At 41.2% G+C, this 19,165-nt stretch overlaps 1 protein-coding gene across 4 annotated transcripts in view; it reads right to left on the reverse strand.

The window, feature by feature from the left end:
* Positions 1–644: 644 nt before the first annotated feature.
* LOC110040209 (lipoxygenase homology domain-containing protein 1-like) overlaps positions 645–19,165 on the reverse strand; it is a 63,733-nt gene continuing 45,212 nt past the window's right edge. For all 4 annotated transcript variants that reach the window (XM_089277189.1, XM_089277191.1, XM_089277190.1 and 1 more), the window contains exons 34-51: positions 19,151–19,165; positions 18,192–18,385; positions 16,811–16,979; positions 15,814–15,864; positions 14,836–14,856; positions 13,189–13,376; positions 12,617–12,773; positions 12,177–12,200; positions 10,563–10,692; positions 9,933–10,053; positions 9,616–9,684; positions 9,485–9,532; positions 8,698–8,973; positions 7,163–7,507; positions 6,099–6,249; positions 4,813–4,948; positions 3,512–3,608; positions 645–2,209 (exon numbers count right to left, since the gene is read on the reverse strand). The exon at positions 19,151–19,165 is cut by the window's right edge and continues 178 nt beyond it. In XM_089277189.1, the coding sequence (XP_089133315.1) occupies positions 1,691–2,209; positions 3,512–3,608; positions 4,813–4,948; positions 6,099–6,249; positions 7,163–7,507; positions 8,698–8,973; positions 9,485–9,532; positions 9,616–9,684; positions 9,933–10,053; positions 10,563–10,692; positions 12,177–12,200; positions 12,617–12,773; positions 13,189–13,376; positions 14,836–14,856; positions 15,814–15,864; positions 16,811–16,979; positions 18,192–18,385; positions 19,151–19,165 (2,711 nt within the window). In that variant the 3' untranslated portion in view covers positions 645–1,690. The remainder of the gene's footprint in view (positions 2,210–3,511; positions 3,609–4,812; positions 4,949–6,098; positions 6,250–7,162; positions 7,508–8,697; positions 8,974–9,484; positions 9,533–9,615; positions 9,685–9,932; positions 10,054–10,562; positions 10,693–12,176; positions 12,201–12,616; positions 12,774–13,188; positions 13,377–14,835; positions 14,857–15,813; positions 15,865–16,810; positions 16,980–18,191; positions 18,386–19,150) is intronic.

Consider the following 19,165-nt stretch of genomic DNA (forward strand, 5'->3'; position numbering starts at 1 on the left):
AGCTCAGTGATGCAATTGATCATACCCAGGCTGTGTAAAACCCAATACCCAGAAACCAAAGTATATAACCCTAATAAGTTATTTCCGAATTACCTGGTGCCCATCCTTTCATATCAAAATGAGATTTCATTCACATGCAAATTAAACTCATTTTCATATGAATGGTTGTGCATCAGGCCTCGCTTTGATATAGAGGCTTAGGGTAACTAGGAAATGGCTATTATTGACGGATTTTAACCATAATACATAAAATTGAGCGAAAAGAAGACTTTCTATCGCAGGATAGAAAGTGCAGCACCTGAGCTCAACCTGCTCTATGCAATTGTCTGTGTAGGTGACCGAGACAAAAAAGGAAATCAAATTGGACTCTCGGGATAATGTCACTGTGAATGAGAAAAAAGTGCACATAAGCTCGGTTGCGGACTTCGCTTCAGGACACATAAGAAAAAAGAATTCATTCAAATTCAAAGATGGATGTTCCCAGAGCGCCCTGAGTGGAGAGAGTCACTGTGAGACTAAGGCGCCTTGGTCAGGAATGACCGCAACCAGGAATTACTAGTCTCATACCCAAGTCTCACTCTGTCTCCGCATTGCAGTGGGGGACCTGGGTCCAAGATCAAAGAAAAGAGCATTTGTAAATACCATTGTAAATATTAACAGACGATTTAATGAGAATAAAACGTTCTACAAACCACAATATACAATCAGCAATATTATCAATGCCATAAAATACCCCAGCAATAAGACTGGTCGAAATAATGCAGCCATTTTCTATCTAAAATATATCCTAAGAGCTTACAGGGTACTTTCAAATTTCTTTGCTGTATTTGGCTCTGTACAAAGAACTTTCTTTGTTTAGGAACGGTATGTCACAAAATATGCTACAGTAACAAATATATATAAAAGCTACACTTTGTAAAATGCTAGCTACAGGGCACACAAGTTCAACTTTCCTAATCCAAAAATACTTCACTGGAATGAAAACGAGACCCGCAAGAAAAGCATTAATACATCACATGCCTTTTACATCAAAAGCCGCGGCACACTTTTCAAATTCCAATCTCATTCGTATGAAGTAGAGACCACATTGTACATCCAATCAACTTTTGTTGTTCTGAATTGTTTGCTTTCGTTCTCGGAGTTTGTGTTTGTTGGTGTAAGCATTAGTCTAATCCTAAGACAGTTTCTTGATGTCGAACCAATTCTAAACTCTGGAACTCAGAGACAAGTCACAGAAGGCAATTTAGTTTAAGTTAATTGCGAAGTTACACGAAACTAGAAACGAGTTCATAAAGCAGGTATCATTTCGAAAGGAAATAAATTCTACAAAAAAATTACCAAAAATGATCAGTAACTGATCGCTTTGCGGTGCAATAATAAGTTCAAACGTGAAATTTCACGTGCGATAAATCCAATGTAAATAGTTAACAAATAAACAGAGGTTATTATGATTTGTTGTCTGAGGTCTGACAACTGAATAGCGTCTGAAGAGACTACTTACAAGCATTTTACAACCACCTTCCTGCCTATTATTTTAGAAATTTTCCATTCTGTAATGAGAAACAAAACAGCGTCTACACGGTCAAATCGTCAGGCTGTTCATGAATAGAAGCGTTAGGTTTTTAAAATAAGCTTTTTGCGTTCATAACTTGATTCCTGTGTCAGTAACGCACCCTTCCCCCCATCTGTATTACACCCACAGGTCCTCGTTCTCCACATCCCCTCCCCCACTGTCTTTTAACCTGAGCGTCCTATCACTCGGATTGCCGTTCTCGTCTCGCGCTGAATTCGCGGCTGACGGTCGTGACGAAGTAGACATCACCTCCATAGGGAGGTCATCTCGTGAGCGACTCCCCCTGGAATAGTTATCATCTGATGTGTACGGAGGGGGGATCTGATTCAAGTTTTCATTCCAGCTGCGCTGCCTATCTGATTCCGAAGAGATGTCAGTCCCCCCTGATGGCTCACCATTGACGTTTCCCCAGTTATCCCTGCGACGACTTCCGCTTCGCCACTGATCGTCGTCGCTCTCCAACCGGCTACTGTTCGGATCTCTGCGGTTCCGTTCGTCGGGTGTTCGAGGGAGAGAAGTACCTTCGTAATCCATCGGCGCTCGAGCTAGTTCGGCATTTCTATTAGGATCGGGCCGCCATCCCTCGTTCTTTATTTGTTGCTGTAGTTGACTATGGTTCCAGAGGTTGTTCAAGACCTGTAACAAAAAGATAACTGGAATATCAAGCGGGTTGCCTCTTGTCATATTTTTTTATAAAACATTTAAGATAGTGTGCGCGCGCTCTCGTTGGTCGATAGGTTTATTTAGATGAGAGTTTATTATATCGCTGTGTCTCACAAGGACTGGGAACTACCGAATTCACGAACTTTATTGGCTAAAATCGATATTGCAAGCGGTCTGGATTTTCCGATCTAGACCGGCATCTGGACCGGTAATGTTTTGCTGTGAAAAAGTTGCAAATTAGAATACAAAAATATTGACTATTTTCTTCTCAAAATATTTATTTATGGAAGTACCAAAAAGTCTGATGACAAGAAAAAAGTAAAGAGGACGAGCAAACTTTGGCAGAATTAATTTCAGCTCATCGCCATTCGCGAGCAAAATGTCAGCTAATACAAACCTTACCAGTTACATTAAACGAATTAAATTATTCTTATTAACATCTTATTCACCGAGTTGAGTCAGTCTGTATGGGAGATTCTCCCATACAGGCCTCCTGCTCTGTTAATAAGAGCTAAATACAAACTTAACAAATTGATATCAGATTTTCATGCGTCAGTCCTTTTATTGATCATGAATTTCGTCATAACATTGTCAAAGTAGCTGAGCTGTGATCCACAGATTACTTTGACAATGTTATGACAACATTCATTGTCAGTGACAGGACAGTCACGTAAAAAATTGACGTCAACTTGTTTTTTTAATAAATTAACGCATAAATTATAAATCCATGTGTCTGTAACTTATTGACAATAAAAATAACCCAATGAGCGCGCGAGATTTCAGCGTTTATTGTAAAAACGGTTGTGATAAGAAAAAAAACAATTATAAGAGCAACAGGGGACTTTTTTTCCCGTGTTATGCGAACACTAGACCGCGTCTCAGGTTTGCACAAATGTCTCGAATTCTCATAACCTCCTCGTGTAAAAATGAGGAAAACGGAAAAAAGTCCTGTATTGCTTAAATAAATATAGCACAGATTACACTCTCGTTGGATATTAGAGGACAATCATTTTCCAGGTTGAACCTCTATTTTCATTGGGTATTTGACTGCGCGCAAGGTAATGGCATAAGACGCCACAGGAAACAGTGCTAGCGTAGCCCCAGTTCTTAAAAAACTGAGACGGGTGATATCAAAACCCACTGAATTCCTTTATCAGAAATGAATTCGTTAAGTTTGTTTACGGTCTGTATCAGTGCCCAACTGAAGAGGATAGCGTCCTGTAATCAGACAGTGTGTTAGATACCGAGCTTGATCGAATGATTGACATTGCTTACCTGGTTAGCTATTTTTATGACTCGAGGCGAGTATTGTTTGTTCTGATCTGTCGCTATCTTCACTATCTTCTGAACACCTTTGGTCTTACGCAGATATCTGTAACAGAGATGATCATCCATATGTTAGTTATGTAACGCTCTCTCGTGGTATACCATGGAATATCACACTTGTCACTAGTATTTTCTCGGCATACACGAGCCTATAGGCGAGTGTGTATACCAAGAAAATACAAGTGACAAGTGGGTTATTCCATGGTATACCACGAGAGAGCGTTGCATAACTATTTTATACCATGCCATAGAAGACGGCAACACAGTCAATGCGACAAACGCACAGTACACCATGGGAAAGTTGGTTGTAAGACCCTGGAATATACAACGGCTTTCCTGTATTCTGATTGGCTGTGTTTTCTCTGACATGGTATAAATAAAGGTGTCGAGAGAATGGGGAAGACTGGGTGAGTCAACAATGAACGAGGCATAACAGAAATTAACTTTGCTTCGTAAATATTATTAGCGGGAACACAATAATGCAATTTGAAAAGAGTTTGGCTAGCACAATGTACGTACGCTCCCGGCAGTTATCAACTGTAACCTCCAAAGACGCCGAACACAACCACAAGAAATAACAAAAGGCAAGCCCTCAAGTCGTAAACTTAAAACCAAATGTCTCTGATAAGAAACAAAACTCACAACAAGTTCTACATTCAACATCACCTGACCATAATATGAGAAAAACAAGCGCAACGCTCGTCAAAGAACATCCAAAAACTGTTGCTCTCCAAATGAAACAATGTGAAACACAAACAAGCTTTGTAGTCATTGGCAAATGAAATTAAAACTGTGAAGACAGCAGTAGAGCGTGATTTTCAACCGAGTGTCGAAACTAATCCAAAATCGTTTTCAGTTGGCTTTACTCCACTATACATACACATACATATATGTTATTTGTTCTCGAATTTAAGAGTAGATATTATACAAGCTCATTTTTCCGAGAGAAAACTTACAAGAGTGATTGGTTAATATAGGACCCTCGCTACCTATTCAACCAATCAGATGAACCACCAAACCGACGCGACTTGATCACGTGTGTGTTTCCCCGCGCTCTGCTCGGCTACTTGAATCTGCTTCGAGCCCTCTTTTGTTCATTGCATGCCTTGTTCATGTTGGCTGCGATTGAACTATGTAACTGCCTTGGTTTTGGTTTTACAACTCTCGATTGAAAATCGCCCTAACCACACTGATCTGCAGCACAAACAAACAAACAAAAAACAAACAAAAACAAACAAACAAACACTCACTTGCAGTTCTTGTCACTCTTGTTCGTGAGCTGGAAAATGGCACACAGAAGCGAGGCTACAGTTGGATCCTGCACCAGTCTCTCCTCCTCGTTTCCGGTTGGGAGTCTGAACACCAGGTGTGTTATGGCTTTTTCGCCTGAGGGACACAAGTGTGTGCATGTTTAAAGAGCTGTGAAAATTATCCGAGGTCTTACTGTCGTTTTGGTACAGTATTCGTCGACCGCTTTCCATTTGACCAAAAATAACGGAACTTTTGAAACCAGAGCAAAAGTTTCCGGAAAGTTGTTGAATTTTCGAAATGCGAGCTATTCAACCGAATATTGCGACAGGAAAATTAAATGGAACGAAGATTCGTGTCAAAAATTTTGGGCAAAACTCGCGAAATTGTCCTCTTTTCCGAAAAATCCGGAAAATGCTGTCCCTTTCGCCACTGGAAATTTCGGAAATTTTGGAAATTTAAACCGGAATGGAAAGCGACTTTCGTTTTCAGTGTGGAGTACATTTTTTTTTTTCTCGTTTCATTATTATTGTTATTTTTTGCGTAATCATTTTTTACGGATCGTGAAAGTGAAAATTACAACAACCAAGAATTTTGTGCCATACAGTATTTCCTTACTGTTGTGGGTCGCATTAAACTTTTCACAGCTGAGAAGCCGTAACAAACCTAGAGGTTACCCGAATACACAACAAAATGGCCCCGGCCTGGGCTCGAACCTGAACCGCCATCACACCTCCCTACCTCCGTCTTTAAAGCTGGTAAACTTGTAACACGATTTGCACGGAGCAAGGAAGACTATTTTTTAAGGCTTCCTCAATTCATTCCTTTATAAACAATTATTGAATGAGGTTTTTGTGATATCCGGAATAATAAAGGTCGAGGTAAGTGTTTTCAGCTGAGGCTGATAACACCAACCGAGACCTTGATTATTTCGGATGTCACAAAAACCGAATCTAATAATTGTTTTATTATACATTGTTTTAAAGAAAATAACGACAAACGCATTATCGCACCGAACACAGTTTATTTTCGACAAGCCATGTTCTTACTTCGCTGTCCGTGAACTTGACATTGCTCTTGGAAATCATGCATTGCGCACGCAACCTACAGATTATTCACTAATCTGCTAGCAGATTAGTGAATAATCTGTAGGTTCCGCTGTTTCCCAGAATTAACCGTAGGCTTTTAGCCAATGCGAAGACATGGTGACTACAGTGTATAATCATATTTATCGTTTTCAGGTCTAAACAGATTACATATGCAGTATAATGTGAAAGAAAATACTTACCAACACTTCTTCTGTTTTCCGGGTCGACACACAAGTTGCGAAGAGCAATGGCGGCCGCGCGGATTGTTGGATCGTAATCGATTCTTAAAAGTTCAACTATCTGAGGTATCGCTTGTGCTTTTCTTGTGTCTCCACGGATCTTGATCGCCCACTGTCGGTAAATAAAGACAGTGACAGTACCATAAGATTATTAATATTACGACGGTAATAATAACCTTTATTTACCCTCGGATGTGTTTGTAGCACAAAAGCTAGTGAGACCAAGTAAACAACCTAAACAAATGATTCAGATTGGACATAACATTGTTAAGAATCCCCACTGGCTTGAGGCAAAGCAGTTGGCTATTTACAAGCGTGGCCGAGGATTTGAACTCGGGGTTACCGTGAAACAAATCCAGGTAGTGGTCAGAGCGGGACTGGAACCCGGGACCGCTGGATTGCGAGTCCGACGCACTGACCACTCGGCTACGCTGCCTCCAGATACCCACCCTTGTAAATATCGACCGTAATTTTCCTGTCGATTGCCACAGGAAAACGCGAAGATCTGTGTACTATGAAGATACTATCTTGATGACTAAGTCAACATATAAGCTTTTAAGGGATTGAGTTATTTATTTGATTTCAGTGCGTAGAGTAGAAATGAAGGAATGGGAAAACCTGTATCTGCGATACCAAAATGGCCAAATCTACGACCCATTCTTAGACTAAAGCAGCTCATAGATCACACCGCAATTTGGCGAGGTAGAGGCAAATATAGCTTTTAGAAAGGGAAGTCACTCCTATCTCAAAATACGAACAAGGAAATGAGGTAGTGAGCGAAGATCAGCTCTCTTTATTTTCCTCTCCTTTCCTCGCTGCCCTCGTCCGATAGCCTGAAGTAAATTGTTGGAGTGCTCTCCTTCTGTCGTCTTCAAGTATTGTTTATGAGCAACAAGAAGTCACACAAGTCAGCAGTTTAAAATGTCGACAACTTCGACTGTGAAATTGTTACGTAACTCTTGGGTTACCCCCCCGTTAGGTATTAGATACACTCTATCTTAGCTAAATACATCAAAACTACGCACCTTCCACGAGCAAGCCGTCAAGTTGTGCAAAGCCCCGGCCGATCCCTCTAACGTTTCAGTGTTCTTGGCTTTACGTAAAAGCACATAATACTGTTGAACTGTCTGCGCTTGCCAAAGTAGTTCCACTCCTTGAGGAGGGCCCTTCGGCCGGTCCATGGGCCGTTTATCGTTGGGGACCTTTTTCTTCTTCCTGCCACCGCACCCTGCGAAACAGCCCTGGCTCTGTTGTTCCTTGACAGCTGCTGGATCCACATCCACATCAGCGTCGTCATAACGGTCCCTGTCAATCTCGCTTTCAAGCCGGTATGACAGGTTTCTTAACGTGCACACACAATGTTCAAGACACTGGGGAAAGAAAAAGGTGAAAGAAAAATATTTAACAATTTATGATTCTTCCTTCAGTGCTCAGTTAACAGTTTTGATTCCCTGGAATCTCAATGTTTCCATCGGTTCTGTCTCAGGAAAGAGAGAGATTCTCTGGAAGAAAACTAGGTGTTTTTCAAAGTGATTTGTTCCCCTGAACAGCAAAGCCATTAGAAGACCCAATGTGAATACGGCGGTCGCAACTTCGGTCATAATTCGCGATAGCAGCGCACTGTTTCTCTCTGATGCCATAGATTTTACAATGTTGCCGGCTCAAGGACTTCAGCGGGATGGTGTTTCACTGTTAGACGTCATGCGACCTCGATGTAGCCACTGAGAGCACGCGCTATTAGGGGAGTAAATTTTCCTTCTTTCTATCGATATATTAGGAACACCAGTGGACGTTTGGGAGAACGAGAAATGTTGTGGCAATACGAGCCGGTAGGCGAGATTTCCCACAGCTTTTTCGAGCTCTCTCAAATCTTCACGAGTTTTCTATTTAACAATTAGATTATGAGCTCGAGATTTCTATAGCGTGACAGTTGACGATTACGCATAGAAATCGAGAGCGAATAATCTAATTGTATAAGTATAAATCTACTAGTCGTTCAAAACTTCATCTAAATCCTCTTCACATACACTTCGAAAACGCCAAGAAGCGGCCGTCATTTTGTTAACAAGGGCACACTGCTACGCTACGGCTCATTATCCATCACAGAATAGATAGTGAGTAGCTTAGCCAATCAGAGAGCGGCATTCGTAATAGAACGCAAGTAGATTTATACTAATAAGAAATTAGATTATGAGCTCGAGGTTTTTATCGAGTGATAATTGACGAGGGCGCGTCAACTATCACGCATAGAAATTGAGATCGAATAATCTAATTGTTTAAGTAAAATTCAAATACGATTTTTAAAAGAAGGCTTCTTTTTTATTTTTCCTCCAAAAATAATACGGCAGTATGCCAAAAAAAAAAAAAAAAGAGGTAAGAAAACTTAACTGTTAGGTACACTCACGATTCGGCTATTTATAATTGGGTGACAGAGAAAATAGGCTTGATATAGATACAACTCTAGTTGGACTCCTGATAGGGTTATACATGTATTTGAGACAAACGAGCTGTCTGCAATCGATAGGCTGCTTAAGTGAAGCTTTTCAATCATTCAGCTTACCCTGTTGTCATAATGCTCGTTCTTGACACCAACTCTAGTAATCCACACCAGACAGTCGACCAAGTCTTTCTCGTCCCTGAGCTCCTGCCGGGCCCTGGTACCGGCTGAAGACAGGTTGCGCACGAGTCTGGTGGCATGGACGAGTACCGCTGCCCAGGGTTCGGTCCTGACTGGCGGCTGGCCTCGAGCCGCTACAGCTGTCCACTCGGAGTAAGGTATGATGATAATAATGACGATGATGTGGAGACATACGAGAAGAATTCTTAAACGAAGCGACTGAAAAAGAAAGCACACAAAATTAACAGACCTGTACTACGCGGTCAGCTTTGAGGAACGTATATTAATAGGCGACTGTTTACTTCACGTTCACGAAAAAAAAAAAAAAATCTGCCCCTGATGAGAGCCAGAGAGAGACTAAGACAAAACAAATCGGCCACTGTGGGGAGAAAAAGTTAACATAAAAGAGGACTCGGTTAACGTAGAATATATACCTGGACACAGGTCATCCGCAGATCTTTCAGACTTTCTTTTTTGCAGAGGCCCACATCTTCCATGCCTTAACAACAGTCTCTGTAGCATCAACCCCTCCCTACCCCCCTGGATGGGATGCTAGTCCATCGCAGATTACCCACAGCATTTTACAAATTTCTATTACAAGACGGGAAACTTGTCTCAGAGGAATTCCGTGTGACCGCTCAATTCAGAGTCCAAGGGCCACAGAATCTCCCTTTCTTAATTCACAGTCAGATAACAAGGACAAACATATAAATAAAACACACTATCTCACCTCAACAGACGATAAATTGCATAAAACGCCCAAAATTGCTTCTCTGTACTAGAAGGAAAAGAGATAAGAGAAGAACTTAAATACATGGTTGTTGAAAAAAGTACTGACAAGTATCCGATAACTGTTCTTACCTCTGTCTTCTCGGTTTCCTGTAAGATTTCAATCAAGGCTTCAATTCCACCGCAATCAGCGATAGCCACCTGTTAAAATTAACAGAGTTTCAAACAAAGTGAATGGATTTTTATACATCCAAATGTTGAAAGCCTCGGCTTGATGTTTGTTCAAAAGCCGACTTCTTCGTGGACTAAGTTTCGAGCTCGAAAATGGTCGGCTTATATTTGGAAGGCACTTTGCGTCTGGGCACAAAAGAATGAACATATAAACATGTCATAATTTTACGGCATGTTAATACGAATTAAAAAGGTACAAAAAAGAGTGGATGTCTTACTCTGTTGGCGTCGTGTCTCATGCTGAAAGAGAGATTTCTCAGAAGACACATGGCAGCATATCTGACACGCCATTCTGAATGTCTCAACAGCCTTACGATAACTGGAATGCCACCGAGCTCTCTGTGAAATAAACACAACAAAAAGAAACAACAATTTTTGAGAAGTCCAAACAGTTTCAAGACAAAAGACAACAGTTTTCCGCCAGGCCGAGGGATCAATGGGAAATCACGGTTACAAGATTTAATCTAATTGCAAACTAAGAGGTATTTATCTTTTTTAACATGTTATTTGTATTTCTTGAATAAAGTATTGCGATTGTGACCTGGCCAAGTGTGTCTTCAAACAGATCGAGAAATTGTTTGCAGTTGATTTTTTCAATTGATTGGCACCGAAGCTGTCTAAACGCAAATGCTTTTAGGTTCCGATCAAACTGCAATGTACTGAGTTGGCTGTAAACTTTGAGAGAGTAAATATTGGCTCTGGTTTATTCTGCGGAATCGTCGCTTTGCTTTGTTTGTCTCTTTTTCCTGGGAATCTTGAGTTAAATCGAAGAACGCACCTATAAAATTCCCAAAACCAATCATGGATGGATGAAATAAATGGTAGATATTGCATTCTCCACTAAATACCTGACTTTGTCCTTGACAGATTCCTTACTGTAACATAAATGTTGCAAGTATCTGGCAGCGTTGATAATCTTTAGTTCATCTCCAGACTGCATGAAATCAATGAGATCTGGAATATCCGGTTCTTGACCAACTAAAAGGAACATAATCAGATGATGGGATTGAAAAAATGAAACAAAAACAAAAACAGTAAAAATTACATCAGTGTTCATATATTATGGCAAGTGGACGCTAAACTCATAAATAGAGAATTTAAGATTCGACGATTGTGACAAGGCTGTGGTGTAAGAAAAATTACGGAGCCCAAACGTTCTTAACCACGAAATCCTGGGTGCCCAGTGCTCGCGCTTATATAAAAGAAAGTGAGTTTTCCAGTCGCCCGAAGACAAAAGTCAGTCGCCTGTGGCACTCGGGCTATTCTAGAGCACAGTCCTGATTGTGACTACGCATTTTGCTCGGAGAGGCATGGGACCTATTGTTGTGCGTTCGCTTCTCCTGACGTCATTCAGCAACGGTGAGAAGTAAGACCCAGGAAGTTTACGTCAGTTTTACGTAGTGCTCAATACGGATTGTATTTTCTGTTTTTCCATGCACCTCAGTATTGTAGACTTGAATATCAATTTAAGGAAGCATGCAAGTTCATTATGAACATAACCAGAAACTACTTTGTCCGCTAAATTTAGCCAGTAGCTTTACGGGTTCCAGATTGTCACGAAAAGAGCTGGATCTAGCAAGCAGTACCATTCCCGCCAAACCTTTCGTACTCGACCTAGTGCTAATCGTCCAGCCGTAAAGCAATAGTCTTCAGTATTAAATTCCCTAATGAGTCAATCTCTGCGCATGCACAAGACGCAGTCAACAACAGGTCACTGGTGCCAAGCGCAGGAAGAGCTGCTACGTCAGTTGGCCATTGATCAGTTGCAGGTCTGCGAGTGACTATTCAAAGGTGGCTCAAAACAGTTTCCTGCACTTAGATTTAGATAAGCATGATAAGACGCAACTTTTGGCAAAGTTTAAAAAGATTCTTTACATAGGGTTCAGAGCCATCTTAAATATTTGAAAACTTCAGGTGGCTCTGAACTTTAAGTACATAATTTTTTTAAACTTTGCCAAAAATTAGGTCTTATCCTGCTTATCCTGCAATATAAAAAAAAAATTTCACCGTGCCGTTTGTGAAGCCCCCAAAGCTGTAATTAAGGATTTTTTTACCGGATCATATTGTTGCTACAGTAACCTATTGTGTCACGAAAATGATAACCACGTGTTCACCAATGATTGGACAGTTTTTTTATACCATGATTGTAGTATCAAGTGATAAAGAGTGGTTATAATGACCAATCAAAATCTTAATGCTGGAAACTGTTTTGAGCCACCTTAAAGAGAGGGACTAAAGCGGGCCACTAAACAGAAGGTCGCTAGTTATAGTATGACCACACCGGGGGAGGTGGGACAAACGAAGAGACAGGGAAGGTGAGGCTATCAAGGTGGGGGGGGGGGGAGTGTTAGGAGGGAGGGACATACTACCGTATGTTAACGTATTCCTAACTTAATGCATCGCTTTAACTGCACTGATGCAAGAGTTAAACCAAAGCAATGCAGGAAATAACTTATACAGACCTAGTTGCCCGATGTTCCAAGAATCTGAAGGATGTGAAAAAAGTAATACGGGTTAAATCTTGTATAGTAATATAACGACACTAAATGACAGACATAAAGCTTGGGCAACCACGCATTGCTTGCTAACCACGCTAAACAACGAAAACTACAACATATTCTCCACTTTAAACGCCTACAATGCCGCAACAGCATCGTTGAGATGCTATTTCGATACTGTGACTGATACCTACGCCTTTAACAGGCTGTCTCACTGTTCATAAGTCATTTGTTTTGGCGATGAACAAATTTCCCCCAAATGAAAAGAAACTTCCCGAAGAAACAATAAGCGAATTAGGAACGGGGATCGAGTGGCAACTTTTCGAACCCCTGACGTACTGCAGCGCAGAAAATACACCAATAAAACAAAGTAGAACATATAATTTCTCGGTTCTACAACTCACCCAATGGTAGATCGATTTGATTGTTTCGTCCGCCGATCCAACGACCACCCTTGAACACATAACGTTCACCACGGGCCAGCGAATAAATCACAACTTCATCTAACAACCATCGGGAATTTGAGCCAGAATTGTCATGACCTACACGCAGCATTTTCAACTGTAAGTGGAAAAGGGAGAGAAAAAGCAAACAAAGATTATTGTAAGCGGTAGAATGTTTGTAGTGTTTTCGAGCAAAGAAAGAACGTTAGCGAAACAGCAAACGCAGAACGCAAGGGGCGGAGGGAGGGACGGAAATAGGTCAAGGAATAGAAAGCCTATTATGAAGGTCTTTTTGTCAATGGTCTTATCGATGATGATAAAAAAACTAACTTCTTCTAAAAAAAAAACCACCAAATTCAAGACTAGAGTGCAAAAACCATACCCTATTTAAGACCAAAGCGGCCAAAATCGAAACCCCATTTGTGACCAAAACGGCTAAAACAACCGCACCCTTTAGGGCCCCACATACTATATAACCCGTATAAGGGAGTACCTCCCCCGCCCCCCCCCCCCCCCCGCGCGTGTTCACTTACCCGTCCCACGTCCTCAGTCCTGATCCTGAATCTGTCCAACTGTCCTCTGTTGAAGTATCCTTTTCCTTTGTTCTCGAGCTCGATCTCTTGACTCTCGCCTTCTTCTCCCATCATTTGGAAATACACATTGGCGTCCGTGCCGGCGTTTTCCTCCGCAGCTGTCTTGAATTCTACGTCATATTCCGAGTCTGATGAAAATATGTAAGAAATGTTAGCGAGAAATGAATAATTTGGATGCAAAAACTGAACTAAAACAATAAATTGAGTGAGCTACTTAACGAACGCTTTGTCACGCAATCTGCTCTTCTTGCGCCACAAACCAAAACAGTGCTTAAGTAGGGAACTTAGCAGGCAGTTGTTTCATTAGTATTCATAACAATTACAATTTCCTCAAATGTGATTGGTGCATAAACTGCTGTATTTTGCTCTAATTAATCTGCAAAGTTGTAATCGGACAATGTCATCGGACAGTTGGCTGTAATCGGACACCTGTAATCGGACAGTTACGTGAGCCAATCATTTCAAGTCCTCTCCACTAAATCCACCAATCACAGCATTGATAACAATCACTATAGTAATCAATTCAAGAGACTGACTTTGAAAAACTGTGGAGGTTTAGTGTCTGGTGACTGCTTTGAAAGAGACTTGACAGCCATTTTGCAAGTTGTTCTCCATATTTTATAATTATGCTATTTAAAAATGACTATTTAAAGCTCTTTTTCCAATGAAACTTTTACTTTTGTGGGAAATTGTAATTGTTATGATTAATTGGTAACAGGAAATCGTGTCGTCCAATTCAGTCTGTAATAATACTCGTTGTTAATCACTCGTATGATGACAGACCGAATTGAACACCACTCAGTCCTATTACCATTATAAATACACGGTGAATCTCCTTGCTACCATCTTTCTTAGGTTCAATTACCAGCCGTTTTAACGAAGACGGTACTGGTCGGGAGATAGGGAGACAAAAAAAATCTGACAAGACTCCTCTCCCGTTCCCGTCCCCGTCCCCACCCCCCGCCCGCCCCGCCCCGCCCCTCTTCCAAGAACGCTGGTGAAACAGCGATTACATTTTTGTTGTGTACGCGTATCTTCCGTGGCGTGCGGTGCATTTCTGTCAGCACAAAACATCTTCTAGCCTTTTATTAGCACTTTATCTGTGGCTAAGACACGTCTACATTGAATGTCTAAATAATTTGCTGCGTAGTTTCCTCAGCGAGCACATCTATTTGTCGCCACTCAATCATGACACAACTGAACAGCTTTACCGCTCCACACCAGCTCTTCCTGCATCTCACCACCCCCCCCCCCCCCCCCCCCACCCCACGACAAGAGATTTATTGCAATTCTTTTCTGCCGAGATGAAATTCTTCAGTAAAATATTTCTACTTAGTTTTCACTTTTATCATCTCACTTATGGTTACAACATAACGATTTCCCTGAGACAATGATAAAAAAGAACGACTTCTGAAGACTGCCATTAATCCCCAGTTTTGCTGTATAGTATAGTCCAGCTAGCAAGAAGTCACAAAGTGCGTGAGGAAAAATATGGCTGCAGGACCACTTATATCTCTTGGGTATTTCACTAATCGACCAACAAGTTACAATAAAAATAGAAACTGCTAAACAAGAACTACGTCTTACCGCCAAGGCCAGCTCCGGATTCTGTGAATTAGAACGGAGAAGGTCACGATTAAGATCCGAGAAATTTCTCGCAGTTTTTACTAAAAGAACCAGAAAACAAGTTCTCCCTGTTCTTATCGAGTCATAGAAACGATCATCAAAGCTTGCAAGAACTCGAAAAAGCTGCGCAAACAGTCGCCTGCGATCATACTCCCAAGATATGTCTCATTCTCCCTTTCGCGAAATCGCTCTTAAACCGAGTTGTTATTTGAAATTTGGTAGTGGGAAATAGTTTCCGAGGAAAATACACAAAGCGCGCGTTTTCGACTGTCTAGTATAAGAAATTCCCCGTCACAAACAAGTAGATCGCCCACTTCGCGCAGCGCAACTTCCCACAACAAAAGTGATACAGTCAATGGTTTGAACCCAGAAGAATCAGTAGTTCGTATAGTGTGATCGTCCGGGTGAAGGTAGGTCTGGAAAGAACTGTTGTTGGTGACTGACGTTTCAATAACCTGAGCGGAAGTCATTTCCAGAGTCAAGTGACTTGACTCTGAAGATGACTTCCGCTCAGGTTGTCGAAACGTCAGTCACCAACAACAGTTCTTTTCAGAACTACCCTCACCCGGACGATCATACTATACGAACAACAAAACTGATGTTAATCATTAATTTTAATCGGCCTCGCACGATATTCGTGATCGTTTGCTAATACTAATACTTCATTAGAATACTTGCTCCAATAAAATACTTACTGCCGCTTTTCAGAATCAAAACTACAAAACTATAATCTTGAATGACACTAATACTAATAGGATTCTAATTTAAATCTATATGTTCATGGGTTTGAAAACTTGTCAAACAGTAGGGCCTGGGATTTTATTTTAAAATTGTCAACGCTTTCGCAGTTCTTCAACTCTCTCAGCATAGAGTTCTATGCTGTTACTGTTCTCTATTCTATGGAGGCATGCGACACAACAATACTATAGCATGAAGTACCTTGCACAGTCTCTACATCAATGGGCGTGACTGGTCCTTCAATGTCATCCACTACAATAAAACAAAGTACGGTGAATAGCTCCGTTAAAATGTTGTCACACTATTCAACAGGCGTCGAGACGTAGGAGAACAAAACAAAACAAGTAACAGTTGATGAATGAATAAATTATTTCTTCTCTTTTCTCTCCTTAGCCTCGGCGCCATGTTAGAATTTTAATATTTCCAATTAACAAATCGGACGTCGTTTAACGTGGTCTCTACTCTTATCGACAACGAGCACGCGTCATCACAGTGGTCAAAATGTGCGCGTCGAGAGTCCACAGCAAATTGTGGCCACTGTGCTGACGCGTATCGTTGTAGATAAGAGTGCAGACCACGCTAAACCACATTTCGATTTGTTTTTTACCACAATATCAACGTCAAAGAAAATGTTTTTTTCGGAGCGCGAGCTGAAAGAGGCATTGCGCGACACATTGACGCGACCAGCGTGGTATGGACTCTTATCGACAACGGCAAATTAGCCAATCAGATTGCGAGATTAGCAGCAATTGTGGTAAAAATGGTTTATCAAGAGAACAAGACGGAAATGGTTACGAATACAGTAAACGTCAAAGGACGACCCCGCACGATCTTATGTCCTATGCTCAAACACTATGCATGAATCACGTCACCGAAACATTTCTACTCGCTAGTTCCTCACACATAAGTAATGTATTGTGTTTTATCCACGGCCAAACCAACGAACAAAAACATACAACAAAGCACATACGTCGGGCTCCATAACCACTCCGCTCTATCGGCATTGATTCACATTAGCTGATCAATTTATGTTTTCTATGAATTTTGAGGGAGGAAAATCAGAGAGTAATTTTACTTGCAACCCTCCCCAGGCTCCCTCTCATTTCTAAATTTAGTAGAGTCCCTAACGTCTATTTTGATTGGTCGATAAATGAAAGCTCATCTAGCAGGAATATTGCCAGGCGCATCGACAAAATACCTGGGAATAGAACTGCTTCCTTCCGCTGACCAGGTCGGTCGCCCCCGAGCCAGCCGCCACATCTAAATTTATAATGTTCATCTCGCACAGGGATGTCAACATCTACTTCATCCAAATACCAGGCAGGGTCTTGTCCTTTGTTATCATGACCAATAATCAGCTGCTCGAGCTGTACAACAAATATTGAGAAACCGTGTTGTCAAGATAAACTAGAAAAACTATTGCATCACAATTCAACACGAGGAGGATAAGTAAAGAGTGCCTTAAACAAATTTTTCGTAGGCTCCGTCCACACGTATCCGGATATTTTTGAATCCGCAATTTTTTCTCTCCGGATTCAAAAATTTCCCCGTCCACACGTAGCAAAAATATCCGGATTCGCTGCCGAATTCGCCTGATGCGTGTGGAATGAAGCCGCGTATCCGGAAAGAAAAAGTTGCGGATTCAAAAATATCCGGATACGTGTGGACGCGGCCTTAGACATGGTTGACAAAGGTCTCACTTTTAAAATTCCCTGACTTTTTGCTGACTTTTCCCTGATAAAAATCAAATTTCCCTGACCAAATAAATACAAAATGTCAGATCTAGTAGCGGCTTCTGGCCTCGACTTACAGCCGTCTTATTCACTTGTTCATTTAGACTGATAAGGTTTCAACAAGTTTTCTTTCTTCAATAAGGAAAAATATTGTTGAGATCACAGTTACCCCACGTTTCGACCAGCCCTTAATAGCATTAAATCAACCGTGTTAAATTATTTCAATTTTCCTCCGCTGACTTCTCTTCAAAATGTCCACTTTCACTGACCCAAAATAAAATTCCCCAACTTTTCCCTGACCTTGAAGAATTTTCCCCTGACTATTTCCTGACCTGTGGCAACCATGGTGGAGTTTTTCTAAACAATTTCTTTCCTTTCCAATCAGGGCGGAATGAAATTAATCGGCGCCCCTGCCCTGGTTAATTCACACTCGCAGAAGAGACAATTTAGCTAGCTTTCCCAGACTTCATTTCAAGACTTAACGTTGTTACAACTTGACAAAAAATATTATGCTATACTTTTATACTTTATGCACGACAGAAAAACTACTCGAGAGATTTCTTCCGGATTTCTCCAGATTTCCAGGCACCATACCTACACATAAACTCTTCCAGGAGTCGATTAAAACTTTGCCCAATACCGTGACGACAAGCTTACGAAAAGTCTACAGCACGAGTTCTGTAGCGTAAATTAATCCTACAATTTGTAACAATAACATTTCGTACGCAACGACAATCACAACCTCACACAAAGTTCAATGAGGAAAGTCTGTACGATTAGTGCAAAAATGTCGCATGCGGCAAAGTTCCACCGTCTACTTCGACACCAAGAGTTTCAGTGCCCTACCTTTCCAACATCAACTGTTTGTACAACAAACTTGTCAGCTCTTCCCCGTTCAAATCGTCTAAAGGTTTGACTTTCGTCCCGTAGAGCGGTTCTGGGCGTTTCTCCTTTGTCGCCATGCAGAGCAAAATAAACATTCGCATCGGTTCCTGCATTCGGTTTATCACCAGTTTTCACTGTCATGTGGTACGAGATGTCTGAAAAACAAAAAGTTGAAAATAAAAACTGAGCTGTTGATGAATGTCCTGGAGTAGAAATAATGACGAAGCCAGTCACGACGCACGCTGAAATGCCTCTGGAACTTGTCTTCTGGGAATGAGCTCCCTTATAATTTTACTGTTGTTACCTTTTCTCAACAAATCAAAATGTGAAGCAAACACGGCAGTACAGTTAGCTCTCGTTAGAGCGGACACCCTCGGAACCGCCATTTGGTGTCCGTAATAGAGATGTGATGTGTGATCAGAAAATGACCCAATTTTTGGCTATGAAGTGTCACGTACTGCTATACTCTTTTAAGATTTCCAGTTTCTTTTTTTCAGTTTTCTTTTTGCAGTGTTTCGATTGATAATCATATAATTTAGATCAAAATAGTGTACAAACATTCCAAGACTGCAGAATAATTATGTCACTCAATACGTCCAAGTTCACCGTTGAAACGAGAGAAGAACAATAGAAATGTAGTTTGGGACCACTTGAAGTGTCCGCAATTCATTATAGTGAGGGTAGTTTCCATACATTTCTTCGTAGATTCGGCCGGGGATGTAGCTTCAATCCGTAATAGCGGGGCGTCCGCAATAGCGGGGTGTCCGTAAAAGCGGGCTATCCGCAAGGCGAGAGTTGACTGTATAAGGAGGTTATTTACCTATGGCTGTTTTAAACTATTGAATGACTACTAAATGATGTCACGTTACTTTCTCTTACTAAAGTAACCTATAAGGGGTTGAAAACAGGTAGGAACTTACCTTCAAGGGCCCCTG

The sequence above is a fragment of the Orbicella faveolata genome, unplaced genomic scaffold, assembly GCF_042242905.1.
Source record: "Orbicella faveolata isolate gen_17 unplaced genomic scaffold, um_ofav_v1 contig_46, whole genome shotgun sequence".
Lineage (NCBI taxonomy): Eukaryota > Metazoa > Cnidaria > Anthozoa > Scleractinia > Merulinidae > Orbicella > Orbicella faveolata.